The 15,575-nt window shown below is 35.5% G+C and overlaps 1 protein-coding gene across 1 annotated transcript in view; it reads left to right on the top strand.

The window, feature by feature from the left end:
* The window catches only part of eys (eyes shut homolog), a 156,511-nt gene that overhangs the window by 60,950 nt on the left and 79,986 nt on the right, over window positions 1-15,575 (top strand). Inside the window, exons 21-23 of the mRNA XM_043256030.1 lie at window positions 7,823-7,919; window positions 10,055-10,162; window positions 12,285-12,430. Coding sequence (XP_043111965.1) covers window positions 7,823-7,919; window positions 10,055-10,162; window positions 12,285-12,430 — 351 coding nt within the window. The remainder of the gene's footprint in view (window positions 1-7,822; window positions 7,920-10,054; window positions 10,163-12,284; window positions 12,431-15,575) is intronic.

Raw genomic sequence — 15,575 nt, 5'->3', positions numbered from 1 at the left:
GCCAGCATTCCCACAAAAATGACTTATACCCCAAAGCTGCTGTATCTTGCCCTTTTTTTTGTAGTCTTCCTTCTGTATTTGAAGACTTGTTCATCAAAAAAATTCTGTCATAGTTCTCACCGTCGTGTCACTGTAAACCTGTAAGCTGTTTTTCTTCTGTAGAACACAAAAAGGGAAATTTGTCACTTACCTGTTAAGCGTGTAAAGGTGAGTTTATACAAAAATGCTAAATATTATATTATACTATTTTAATTATATTATATTTGATATTTAGTGTTGTCAAATGATTGATTGCAATTGTTTGCATGTGTGTGTTCATTCTATATTTATGATGTATATATAAATGCACACATACAGTATATATTTGTCTATATTTATATTCATATTCATATAAATTATATTTTAATATATAAACAACATTTTAATGTGTACTTACACAGCACACATATCTAAACAAAAACTTATTTTGGATGGGATTAATCATTTGACAGCCCTAATTATGTTATATTATTGCTCAAAGTTTTTTGTTAAAGAAATTAATACTTTTATTTAACAAGGATGCATTATTTTCCCAAAAATGCACTTTTGATAATGATGAGGATGATGATGATTTTGAGCAGCAAAAATCTGCATATTAATAGCATATTAAGGGATTTGAAATACAGCATTCACATGTTATATAACGTGTTCCAGTAGTTTTTAAGTATATACTAGTCAACATTTGAAGTGGATCAAAACATTTAATCAAAGTTGTACTAAAACCTAAAACCAAAATGCATTCTTGTTTTAGCACAACTTTGATGAACTTCCACTTCACTTCCACTTCACTTGTTGATCCACTTCAAATGTTGACTACTGTTGTGCAAAATCTCTTCTTTTTATACCACAAAATAATGGCAAACCGGTTTGGAACAACACGATGGTGAGCAAATAGTTTTCTTTTTCGAGTAAACAGCCTTTTAACTGACATTTTGCATACTCTAAAAGCGTCAGAGTCCCACTTCTCACCAAATCTCCCCCAGCATTCATACAGCAGCGTTATTCTTATGACCTGTTGGTAAATTCAGCGCTGTGTCCTTGCTTTGATCTATTCTTATTTACAGCTTAAAATGCATTACTCTTGAACTAGTCTTGTTAGGTGACATGAGTATGTGACACGGTAATGAACCAAGGTCCCAGCTGAGGCAAGGAGATAGGAGCTGACAGGAAACAGCACATATCTCTCCATGCAAATGATCCTTTCATGCAACATTTATTTGGATACAGGCGCTGAGCCACAAGATCACACCCTGCCTCTTGTTCGGCTGAGCAGGCACAAACCTTTTGTGTTTACACAGCATCTTGCTTTTAAATAGTTGTACAGCAAGAGCAGGACTGGCTGGCAGTAACACCCCTCACCTGAGGGCACACGGCTGTGAATGATGAGAGAGAGTACACCAAGTCGCTAAGCAGTCAGAACAGCTTGCATGAGTGATGTCGTGATGATGAGGGACATGAGGAGAGACGCATGAGTTTTGCTTCAGTATGTTTTGATTCTCATCCCTTGTCATTTCAAAGGCTCCCATTACCCCAGCTGACATGCAACAGCGCAAATCAAAAGTTTGAAGACACTTAGACTCACCAGACATTTGTTTGTTCAAAATCCGCATGCTGTTTCGCATTTCGGGTCCTTTTGTATACAAAGAGAATTTTATAAAACTATATATATTCAGAACCTTGGCATTAGTGAGTTCTTTTAAAGGTCCCCATGCTGTGCACCTTTCTGGAGTTTTATTTTAGGTGTTCATGAATATATGTGTATATATATATATATATATATATATATATATATATATGTGTGTGTGTGTGTGTGGTATAAGTAACAAAAACTCCTTTCTCAGGAGCTCTGTCAAAAACAGCTTGATTTTGACCTGTCTAATTGCTATTCATGAGCCTTTCTTCTGATTGGACTGTTAACGCATGACCAGGCCAATCAAATGTACAAAGCTGTTCTTTGACAACAATGCTGATTTTGTTAAAATACCATGCAATGTCGGGTGCTAGAATCAACGTAATACAGCCTCAAATTAGAAATGTGATCGTATACTGATGTTACTGCCTGACAAATAATCAAATAATCGACACTGAAATGTATACATCCTTCTCCTGACTAGATAGACGCAATGAGTTTGTCCTTATATTTTATATAATTTTTAGCGATTGGGGGACCGTAGACAGGCTAAAAAAACTCAAAGTGAAATTTTCATGGGACCTTTAAAGGAGACATATTATGCCCCTTTTTATAATATATAATATAAGTCTCTTCTGTCCCCACGGATCATTTATTATATAATTCTGAAAATGCCTATTTTGAGTGGAATCCTGTCTCTTTAAATGCAAATGAGTTGCTGCCGCCCACCCCCTTTTCCAGAATAGAGATGTACTCATACAAATCATACTCGCTAAAAAAAACATGTTTTCTTTCCTGATTGTCATGTTTTTCTGATTGCACATATACAAAGTACACGGACAGAGGGTGGCTGTCACAACATGTGAGCATTATGCCGAGTTCTCATTCTCAGACAAGTTTACGTTAAAAACACAATGAGTCGGTTATGACTGTGAAGGTAAACAGCGGGGAAATAAATCAACAGCAATATAGAGTAAATAAATCAATAAATGCTCACTTGTATCCTCTGAGACTGGGTTCTGTGCTCCTCTGTGCAGCCAAAGACAGAAAATGTACTATATTTTGCTCCAACATTCGTCATGGCATTAGAACTGGTAAACCATTGTCGCTTGCAAAATCAAAATAAAAGCACCATAGATGGAGACTTACAGATTAAGGGGCAGAATTATTATAATGAGCTTTTGGCAATGCCAGGTACTTTAATTATTAATAATATAATTTTGTATAGCTATCTGAATTAAATAATTCAGGTAGCTATATTAATAAATATATTAATATATTCTGATACGTCCTTTTATTGTTATTTGGTATTCGTATTTTTTTATTTTTATATTTAATTATTTTTCATTTGATTTTATTTTAAAATATACAATTGCAGACTTACGATTTCCTGTTTACAATACTTTGTTAAAACATGAATTGGTATTATCTTTCTTAGATTTTATTCCGTTTTATTTTTCATTTTATTTGTACATTTAAGATTACAAATTTAGGAAACCAACCTCTCTTGCTTACAGAAGATTAGTCTTGTTTTTGTAGATTGATATTTACTTTCTTGGATCTTGCTGTGTTTATTTTATTTGTATTTCTTTTAATCATTTTAATACATGAAAATGTACGATTGCTTGTTGTTGTTTTTTTAAGACTTTTTGGCTGGTACTGTTCCAGTTCACAAATGGCATTTAAAACTGTAAGATTGCCTTTCTTTTCGCATTTTGTTTCTTGATTAAGTGGGCCTCCAAAGACCACTATCAAGCCCCGCACACCCTGTATACACTATGCTACAGCATGGTAATCGTTCTTTCTCTGTGCATCAATTCAATTTGCAGTTGGTGGTAAAGCTTTTGGGCAAACTCTCAGAGGTATCCCATGTTCAGAACAAAAGCTTTTCATTTTCTGCCGTGTTTCTTGCATCCCTTTTTTGTTCCCTCTTTTCATTTCATCCCTCCCTGCACAGCACTTTGCACTCCTGTCTGCATTCGATTGAGATTGTATCCCATTCTAACCAGTCAGTAAACGGCTTCCCTCTGCAGTTGGCCTTATCTTTTCTACAGCATGATTGTATCTCTGCACCTACATTGCAATGCATTGTAAAAAATACGTGCGTCTGTACACATGTGGTTGCGAATACATCCTTTTGTTATTTTTCTCTTTGTGTGACAAGGTAATTTCAATAGGAAGTGGTCTCTGTTATCAGCGTGAATGTGGCGAAGTGAAATTCTGTGAAGAATGAAATAGAAGTTATGACTTCATTCTTCGTAATTGGATGGCAGCATTGAATTGATCAGTTGTCTAGAACAGCCTCAGACGCACAAAGAGACTGTTGGTTGTTCATCGCATAGGAAATATAAATATAAGTAACAGACAGACTGTATACCCGTATAATAAAGACGAGCACTGAAGTCATTCAGGATGGTCTCATCTTACTGACCTTGGTGCAACAATGGCACTGTCTGCCTTTCACGGCTGCATTACATTTAAAGCTGTGTGGAACGATAGCCTTATGCTTAATAAACATTAGAATAGCTGAAAGCTGGGGTTTCTGAAGAATCTGCAGCCTGGGAATATCTGTGGATATCTGCAAGAATTTGCTATTTGTAAGAGCGAATTTATGTAATAGATTCCTTCCTGCAGAGAATGATCCTGCTGTATACTGTGTATGGCTGCTATGAATCATGTATGTTAAGTAAGCATGCTACATGTAACAGTGCAAAAGGTCTAGGAAATTGGCATCCATTATTGAGAAAACTAGACTTGAGAAATGGAACTGAATGAATCGTCTTATTCTGTGAACCGGCACATTTCGCTTCATGAGCTGAACATTTAACAGCATTTAATGGCATCATGTCTTTAATAGTGGTCAAAAAGGTTGGCAACTTAATGATGTTGTCTCCTAAGACACCTTCTTGTAACCATCGCATGTATTTTTCATAGGAAAGACAATCCCACAGGGCAATGCAGCGCGAATGAAAAAAATAAGCTATACTGAATAATGGATTTTGTACATAATATTTGTGTGTACTGTATGTTTTATGCCTGTTAGAGCGTTGTAGTATTAGCTTAGCAACATGCATATGTGAAACTGTACATTCTCAGAAAAAAAAAAAAAGTGCAGTTGTACTAGTCATCATTTCAAGTGGATCAAAACCTTTCAAAGCTGTCCTAAATTATATATGTTTTGAGCTGCCATTCAGTCTGTACTTCACACAGTGTGATGACGTGGCTTGGGCTGCTCTCAAACAGTTACCAAATGTACGAGAGTTAGGGCCTTGCTTTTTTTTTCCATTCCACTTCCTGTCTATGGTATTAGAATCAATTGTGAATCCAGTCTTCAGAGTGACTTTTTATTCTGTGCTATTTTTGTAAGTTATATTGAAATAGTCCACTCTCGATTGTGCAGTTAGTATTAGTTCAAAATAACAGACTAAGGAAAAAATGTAATGACACCGTACAAAGAACTTCTCATTGCTTTCCCAGGGCAGATAGAGCCAACTTCAGAACTGTGAACAATGCAGGAGGTTAAGTAGAGTTTCTTTAAGTCAAACACATATATCCTTTAATTAGATTCAGATAGATAAATTGTGTCTTTTGCGTTTTATCACAATTAGCCTTTGAGCTGGAATCTCTCATTTCGTGCATCCTGCCTTGTATAGTCACTGGTTATTATAAATATTTAGCTTTGGCCCTATTTTGCTCATGTCTTTCAGATTGATGATCATGGACCAAGGCTAATTACCAGTATGCTGTTGCTTTAAGACTGCATGCATAAATCTTAGTTATTTATAAAGATTGTTAATAATAGGAATGGCTGTAGTTCACCTTGATAAATTCATCAAGCTAGTTAATGACTCTGGTTTGAAATTTAAAGAATTTGCTTGTTTGCGCATGGTGCAAAACACATTGACCAGTGATTCCTGATCATGTAAAACATTATTTATTGTTTGTTTGTTATATTGTAAATATAGAACAAATCGAACATGCTCTTATTTGTTTTCAGACTTACTTGTTTCTCCAAGTTTTAAGACTAACAGTGAACTTCAAACACCAAGACACACGGCTGTGTTGTTATGGCTAAATTTCAAACTAGTCTCATATTTACTTTGGAAGGATGAGTCGTCCCAGGGATTACCTGCACGGCTTTGTGGGGAGCACAGAGGATGCTGGGAAAGAATGATGGAACATTTGTGCAAGCCACAGGTATCTTGCTCTATGTTTTGACAGTGAAGAAACTCCAGTCTGCTGTGTGTTCTTGCTGCAGATGCATTAATGTTGACACTCCAAATTGTCCCCAGATACATTGTGATTGACAGTTCATCATGGACTGGTTCCAGCTGTATATAATCCAGCAGATATTGTACTGTGCATCCATAGTGGCAGAGACCCAATTCTCGATTGTGTTTGCTAGAATATAATGGAAGGATGATATCTGGAATGAGATTGGGGGTTGATGCCAGTTCAGATCAGCCAACTCTGGAAATCGTGTATTGATGAGTTTAAGAGAATGTTTGTGCCCTCAAAAATCTCCTTTTTTTTATATTTTCAGCAAATATTTACTGTCTTGCTATTCTGTTTAGTCACACTTGACCTTAACAAACTCTTTGTAGACTCCTCTGTCACTTTAGAGGGAATAATTCATGGCATGCATTAAATGCAGATCAAGCGTGTACTCATTTGGCTTTCTATTGTTGCTGTTATGAGTCATCTCTAATGTGTGAAAGCAGCCTGTGCTTTGAAACGCTTCGAAGAAGATAAGGTACAGTAGATGTGCTGCTGCATGTGTTAAAAAATAAAGTGTGCTTACTGGAACTGTAAATTTATTCGGCGGTGACTCAGAATGAAATCAAGCTTATTACGTTTCTAAAAGCATGAGCAATGCTAGAGGTTTCTCTTTTGTCTTTCCACTCTTGCGCAACATCTGCTCTCAACACTAAACCAATTAGACAATAAGCTCACAAGAATGCTAAAAGCAAGAAGGTCTGTGAAAGGTGAAATTAATGCAATAATTATATATGCATAAAAATGTTTTAAAGAGTCATTAAATCATTATGACAATGTTTGCCATTTAGAATTTTTATTGTTTAGTATTTAATTTAAATCCAAGTGAAATAGAAAATGTAGGATGAAGATTGCTAGAATTTGCTAAACAATATCTATATTAATATAAAATATTCATTTTAAATTGTATTATAAAAGTTTAAAAGTTAGTCGATTTTTTTTTCCCCCATGAAATTAGTAGTTTTAATCAGAAAAGATGTCTTAAACTAATCAAAAGCGACAGTGAAGACATTTATAATGTTGCAAGATATTGCGATATTCTTTTGAACTTTCTGTTCATGAAAGAATCCTGGAAAAAAAATATGCATTACAAATTCCATGAAAATATTAAGCAGCTCAACTGTTTTCAAGTCTAGAAAATTCAGCTTTGAATGAAGAGCATGTAAAAACTACACTGAATTAGAAAACTGTTATTTAAAACTTGAAAGATCTTTTTTATCGCAAATTTCTGAATGTTAAGATATCCTGTGCGTCCTGCTGTAAGTCCCATCACTTGAAAAGAAAAGTTGTTTCAGAGAAAGCAGCAAGTTTTAAAATGTCAATTTAAGGTTACAGTACAAATGCTTTTTTTCATTCACAATAAGACGAGGAGTGCCCATTAAAGCAAAAAGGTCCATTTGGATTTTATTTTGACTCTAAAGTACTTTTTCAGGCGCAAAGTGTCTTGCTGAGCAGAGGATGAGCTTAAAGCGGCAGCGCTTTTGCAAAAAGCTGAATATTCACGTCTCCCAGGACCTTTTCCCCAACAAGAGCCCTGAGCTGATTACACCCCCTCCTCCCCTTCATCCTCGTAATGAACACGAGCAAAGAGGCCCCTGAACTTCACCTCCTCCGTCTCCCCCATCTTAACGAGATCCTCTCCACACTTCCACCATGAGCCCTCAGCCTAATCTGTGGAGGCACTGAGGTATTATTAGAGCCGCTAGAGTCCTCGGAGGAGACGCCAGGAGCGCGAGGCCTGGCAGATGAGATGGGCTGTAGGGAGGTGCACAGTTCCATTAAGATGGCATTCACCAGGGGCCTTTGTTATCATTGATCCTAACGCTTTCAGGGAGCAGTGAGACTTACTGATCCATGACCATCTCATCTGTCTTGCAGGGTTTGAGGGAACTCGCTGTGAAATTGATAGCGATGACTGTGTCTCAAGACCTTGTCAGAACCAAGGCCATTGTGTGGATGGGGTCAACAGTTACAGGTCTTTTTGCCTTTTATTTCTAATTTTAGTTTTCTGTTTGTTTGTGTTTCAGGAGATATGTTGCCCTCTTGCACTGTGCGATGTTAAAGGGACAGTTCACCCCAAAATTCAAATCCTGTCGTTAATTAGTCACCTGCCAATGTTGCTTTAAGGAGAGACACTGCATGCAAAAATCCTGTTTTCATTGGGCTTTTCGGGGTTTTTTTTTTTTTTTAGTGGAACGAAACACACACTAAGTGTTTGTTTGATAGCGTTTTATCTATTTTGTATCAATAGATTATAATTACAATGCATATTTTAAAAGGCTAAATTATATTATATTAAACATTATTTTAAAAGACACACACTAAACTGTAAATTTAAATTCCTGTCTATATCCTAAGGGTTTTTACAGAGGAATTTGTTCATATATAATTTGCTTGATAACTTGCTATAATTTGTTGTATTCCCCCAAAGGTATTTTTTTTTCTGATATATTTTCTGAATTATGGAGGCCAAAATTCCCTCTGTAAAAACATTTGCCTCTAATATGTAAAAAAAAAAATTAAATACGCATTTTGAAACGGACTTGATCCGGTGTTTAGTTTTTTTGTTCTTCACACGTATGCAAATAAGCACGTATTTAATTAAATATATGCCTCATTTGCATATTTTAACTGAATATTTTAGAAAACTTGTAATATAATTTTTTTTTGCAATTATCAATGTAATCAATCAACTAGGTAAGTAAGGTCATTTTTAACCTATTCACCTGCAGTGTCTTGCCTGAATTTATTAATTGCATAGAACTTATTTCACAAAAGAAGCCATCATGTAACGTTTTTTCCTCCCTGAAATGATTGTTCACAGTGTCTGTCAAGTTCTAAAAAGAACAAACAGTACCACAAAAATTCCAACAGAATGTGCAAACAGTCTAAAGAGCACAGTGACAGAATTGTTATTCTTGGGTGAGCTATCCCTTTAAGACCTCACAAGACAATATAAACATACAGTGAGAAATATTTGCTGAAATGTCTGTTTTGAAATATTTTAACAGCAAGAATTGCTGAATTTGAAACTAAATATATCTATATGTATTCAATATGTATACATTTTAATTTATTCATTACAGCTATCCCAAATAAAAACATCTAAAGGTTATTTAAATGTTAAAGTAATATGATGTTCAACTAGATTTGGTGCATGTGCTGGAATGGCCCATTTCAGATCCTGGCTCCACATTGTTGGATTGAGGTCGAATTTTGACTTGACTTCTGCAAAAGCAGAAGTTGTTGTTCTACAGTTCCCTAAGCAGCCCTTTTACCTCATTTATACAGCACAGTTGAGGTTTGCTATTTTCCAAACATAATACTGTTTATATTTATCAGAAAGGTCTATTTTTGCCTTGTTAGACCCACATGTCAGTTTTCTCCATTGTAGTTTTTTTAGAACCACAGTTTTAGCACAATAGAGATGATAGTCATTTATTTATTTATGGAAGAACAGTCTGTAGTTTCTCTTGGGTCAGTTTTACTTTGCAGTGTATATATATGTATACACCCATCATATTTATAATATTACAGAAGATAAACGCTGTTAGTTTGAACTTTATTATTTATCAAATAATCCAAAAAAGCAAACATATTAACTGTTTAATTTATTGTATTCAGTGCTAATTATTATAACAAATGTTCCTTAAGTATCAAATAGTAGAATTTAAAAAAAAATCAATCATGTGACTCTGGAGACTAGATTATTGATGCATGATGCTAGAAATTCAGGTTTACTACAACAATAATACATTCCATTTTAGATTATATTGAACTCAAATTAAATTAAACAGTTGTTTTAATATTTTAATAAAAATTGCAATAACTTTTAGATTGACAAATTCAACCTAGATAAGCATAAAACACTTATTTCAAATATATTTACAATTACAGAAGCCAAACTTTTAAACAGTATGTCTTAATTATATTGGCTAAAACTGTTAATCATAAAGGGTTTATTTTATTAAAATTAACCACCATTTAAATAATAATGTGTTATCGTCAATATAAAATCACATTTTGGTTGCGTGATCCCAGATAAACAATTTTTTTTTTTTTTTTTTTCCACATCTGTAAACCGATCCTCTTTTTGTCATCTCCGTGCAGCTGTTTCTGTAAGCCAGGTTTCTCGGGCCAACGCTGTGAGGAAGACATCAACGAGTGTGCATCCAACCCCTGCCAGAACCAAGGCGTCTGCCGAGACCTTGTGAACGGGTAAGTACCATGGCAACACCGAATTGCACTTTTCCCGCTCTGTACCGCACCCCTCATAAATTGATTATGATGTAGGAGCCCAAGTATTCTCTCTGAACTGTTTGTTTTTACTAGACGGTGTAGAAATGAGACGCGTTCGAGAGATGCTGGTATTATTGTCCAAAATGCTTCAGCTTATAATGAAGGTCCTTTTTCATCTTTGACATATATAAGCTGCTGGTCTAAACACAAGTGAGAATAGTTCAGCAGGTTCCCATCACGCCTCTATATTGGTTTTCCACTGCTAGATCTTCTCCTCGTTGTGCTTTAATGGGCGCCCCAGGGCCGCTCTTGGTTCAGTCCGACATATGGGCAGAGGAATCCCGAGGCCAATTTGAGTCCTAAATGGTTTGTCTCCGCTTTGTCTCCTATCATGTACGGGCTCCCCTGTGATCATCTGCTCCCAGCGTTCTGGCTGAATTGCTTCCGTCTGAGGGATTTCACTTCAGGTGTTTCCGTTTGCTCACAACTTACTCGCTTCCACACAAGTGCACTTTTGACACGGCAGGGCTTGCTTTAAAGGAGATCGTTCTCTGCGGAGCTTTTTTTTTTACCTTGTCCTGTCAGACGTCGGTGTGTTCGTATGCAGTTTACCAACACTGGTAGTTTACAGATGTTTGCTTTGATAATCCTTGTAGGTTACAGGATGCAGGATGTTGTTCGGTACCATGGAGGGCAAGGTTGGGTTAGTTTGCATGATCCAGCATGATTGCTTTTGTTCAGCCATTAGAGTATTACTAGACTGTCTGCTTTATAACTTCTATTTATTTTGATGGGTCCACAATATACAACATACGTGTATACGTCTACTTATTCCGCTAATCCTGAACCTACTTTAACAGTCTCTCTTAGACTTAGTAGTTGAGAGTTAGTTTACAGTTGCAAATGAATAAGAATTAGTTGACATGTATTTGCAAAGTTACTTATAGTTAGTAGAATGTCTAAAGTGGACCATCAAAATAAAGTGTAACCGACCATTTTTAATGACACATTCTTTCTGGCTCTTTTCTGAGTTTAACCTGATGTAAAAATCGAGGTCATCGAATAAAATGTGAAATGATCTATCTACAGTAGTGCATGTTTGTATATCCCAGGGTTTTGCTAAAAACATTTTTTTAAGCAAAAAAAAAAAGTAAACCAATAGAGGTAAGGTGATACTTGCAAAAAATATATTTTATATTTATATTTATACTATTCATTTTCTTCCTTGGCTAGGGTTAAAAACAATAGGTTTTTCTTTTCTTTCCCTGCGTATCATGTAATGTGTTGTTAAAATATTGAAACTTCACAAGGGGTATTGCACATTAATATTTTATTTTGTAATGTTTTGGTTAACTTTTTGCTTTATTTTACTTACTTGGGTTGCAGTTTGCTGTCAGATCTGATATGGGTGCCCTATCTTTTGAAAGAACTTACGTTGGCTACGTTTCAAGTGAATTTAGAATTGTTAAAAAATTTGGTGTGGTTTATATATAAGTGTATATGACATTATTCACAGAAGTAAATAAGCCATTTTTGCTATAGCAGAGCTGGTAGATTTCAGTAAATGGGGCAGAACGTAAATTTTTAGCGGTTTTTTATATAGTGTATTAAACACTTTTTTTTTCAAAAGATCAAGGAAAAACCTCTTTAAAGACAAAATGTACTACTCGTAGCAGAACATACTGTGCAAAATTAAGGGGAAAATATAAAAAAGAACACTAAAGTGAACAAAACAGGCCAGCCCGAAAGCACAGCGGGATACAAAATGCCCTATTAAAGTGTGAATATATGCTATGAAGATTGCTTCCATCACAAAACCACCGAACTGGCCAAGTCCTCACCGATTAGACAGGTGACAGGATATTTGAAACCAAGTCAGCTTGTCAGTCATTTTGTCCGATGATAGCAGCAGCCAAAGTCATGATTAACAGACACGCTTCAGATCTTTTTGCTGTCAATCAGACTTTTTCCTGTCTGTCAGTTTTCCTTAAAAACACTTCATGCAGATACGGTACCATTTTGTTTGGCAGACATCTGTGTCACAGCCGGGGATTTTAAAAAAGGAGATTTGGCTAATAATGTTATTTTTGTGCGTTTCCAGTTTCCAGTGCAACTGTGTCGCCGGATATTTTGGAACCCTTTGCAACCTGGACGTAAACGAATGTGAAGCTTCCCCCTGCCTTCATGACTCTGTGTGCATCAACAAACCTGGGGGATTCATATGTGTCTGCAGTGCTGGCTTCTCAGGTACGTCCCCCTCAGCCAAAACCCGAGACACAAAATCAATGAGAGAAACCGGGGCTTATCGTGTCTACATGGGCTGCGTTCCCCAGCCTGACAGATTCTCAGTGGAAAGAACACACAAATAGCTCATCAGCACATTTACCACTTTAATTAGATCGCACACTCCCACCAATATCTACACACACACTCACATGCACAGATTCACCTTGAGTTAACTAAACACCTCCTCCTCATCCTCTGCATTTTAATCGAGTGGTTCCCCGGCCCTTTTATTCTTTCACTATTTTCCTCCTCCTCCTCCTCCAGGGCGATCTCATCCTTATCCGCGGCCATTTGTTCGTTTTTGCATGTTTGGATAGGCACTGCGATTGTACAATGTCAATATATCGAAAGCCACAAAAATGCAAACACTTCATAAACGCGCAATATTTACTAATCTTCTGAAAACGGAGCAAGTTTAGCACTCAGAAATAAACCTGTATCCTGGCTGTTAATTATTCGATAATAAATAAGGATTTAAAAAAAAAAAAAACATTAAAACCTTTTCAAATGCCAAATATACTTGAATGAAATCTAAAGCTGAAGTTGTTACCATAACAAGGTATTGTATTTCTTCCTGATATATCCTTTAAATGTATATTTGTTTGTGTAACTAGTGTGATTTTAAATATAATTTTGTCTTTAATAATGTAAAAAAAAATATTAACATCATTTAATTTAGATGTTAGGCCATTTATTTTTTAGGTAATTTGTTTTTTTAGTAAATGTGCTATTTTAATTAAAGTGCACTACCACTGAAATGTTTGAGGTCAGACAGCGTTTCTAATTAAGAAATTAACACTTGTATTCAGCAAGGATGCATTAAGGGACCAAATCAGCATATTAGAATAATTTCTGAAGGATCAAGTGGCAATGAAGACTGGAGTAATAGTGCTGAAAATTCAGCTTTACCGTCACAGGAATAAATCATATTTTAAATGCATTCAATAGAAAACTTATTTTGACTTTATAAATAATATTTCACTGTATTCTTGTTTTACTGTGCTGTTAATCAAATAAATGCAGCCTCGACAAAATAAAGATTTAAAGGCTGTAAACTTCTGAATGGTATTATAAAAGCTCAACAAGTTCGAAATATAAGCAAAACAACATTAATATTGTATTTAATTTTTGTTGTCTCAGTGATATTTATTGATTTATTTTATAAATGAGAAAATCAGCCTATTAGGAAATATTTGTAAACAGCTGCACCTTGCAAACACCTAATAATACTAAAGCCATTACACTCCTAGCCCACTTACTGTATCAATGCTGTTTTTATTTATTTATTTTATCTTTTTTTTTTTTTTTTTTTTTTTAAAGTGTAATCTCAATCGCCATCAGCCGGCTTGAAGATTAATTTCATTTGTCTTTTGTACTGTATCATCAATTTATCCTCGTCCTGCTGAGAGGAAAGAAGGAAATCTCAGCGGCACGGAAACTCCTGGGAGAGCTCAGCCTGACACACAGGCCCTAATTCCCACAGAAACCTCTTTTATTATCAGGCCCCACTCTGCCTTGCACCAGTCATTACTTTCCTCTCAGCTCTGAGCTCATCTGAGGAATCGGACGCGTCCCCTGAGAGCTCAGGCTGGAGGATATATTCTGGATTGGTTCAACCAACTGGGGCTCAGAGGAAATATTTGCCCTAATAAGACATGTAACGGCATCGCAACTTCTCGAGGAGGCGGAATCAAAGATACAAAAGGCAATATGCGGCAGCCTGCCATCTGACATGCCTCTGTGGCTGATCTGCGGCAAAATGATTTTTAAATTGAAATGGTGTGTTGCTCAGGCACGCTATATTATGTGCCTCGTTCGGTGAAATTACGTTATTTTGCTTGGATCTAGTAAGTGTCTTCTTCATTGTGATCGGCAGTTTTGCATGAAACAAGTTGCAGAGAAAGTTTGTACTATGTCTGTTAGATTATTTGATGGCATCTAAAGCTATAAAACCTACATGAAAGCTATTCATTCATATTGCTTTAGATGCATTTTAGATGAATGACGTATATGAAAAGATTATGGCATGCAGATACCTTACTCTACAAATAAAACACGTGTCAGTTTATTTTAAATATTAGTATATGACACTAATATACATTTATGAAGTAGTGCTATCAAAATATAAAATGCAATTAACTGCGTACAAAATGGTTTTTTTTACATAAAACCTGTGAGCACTGTGTATATTTATTATCAATATACAAATACAAATACACACAGATACCTATTTTGAAAATGTATACATATACATGTATATATTTATATTCATATAATCATTTTGTATCATTTTATATATACATACCAAGTGTATTTTTCTATAGATAATAAATATACACAGTAAACACACATACTATGTAAATAAAAACTTAATTTTGCACGTGATTAATCATGATTAATAGTTTGACAGCGCTAGACAGTTATGTTTTATTTAGTATTTAATTTTACGCTTATCCGTTTTTATGTTAATACATTTTTAGATTTTTTTTAGGACTGTAAGATGTATTTTTTAAACGGTAAAACTATTTAAATTCTATTGATTAATAGGAATCGATATTTAAAATAGCAAGGCAAATAATCATCAGCTATGATTTTTGACAGTTGTTCAGCTGGTTCTCGCTTTCTGAATCTGCAAAGCACTTGAGATTTCCAACTCCTTCACTATCTTCTGTGTAGTGTTTCTTTGCATTGCTCTAGTCTTTTTTTTTTTTTTTTTGGTCGCTTGGATAGAAAATCTGATAACTCGCTATGGGTTTGAGAAGTTCCTGCAGAGAGGAGTAATTGAGGAGTGGAGGAGAAGATTATATGTTTTTTTTCCCTCTCCTCTCAGATGAGTACAGTGAGCACCCTTAAGAAAGCCAACATTAGGATTAACCCAACCGCTTTATAATCTCTCCCCTGCTTGGCTTCTCATATTCTACAAAGTCTGATAGGACGGCGCATTATTTGTCAAATCAGACAAGGAAATGCCGATTAAGAGGGTTTTGTATAATCTCATTAGGAGCGCTGACAGTGTAAATGTATTGTCTATGAAGCGAGGCCGGTGTGCACTTCCTTACTATCTTGATAGTGTCGTATACGAAGCAGCGAGATACGGAGTACTTGA

Source organism: Puntigrus tetrazona, chromosome 13 (assembly GCF_018831695.1).
Source record: "Puntigrus tetrazona isolate hp1 chromosome 13, ASM1883169v1, whole genome shotgun sequence".
Lineage (NCBI taxonomy): Eukaryota > Metazoa > Chordata > Actinopteri > Cypriniformes > Cyprinidae > Puntigrus > Puntigrus tetrazona.
Note: the sequence above shows the minus strand (reverse complement) of the source record. Positions and strands in the feature narration are given on the sequence as shown.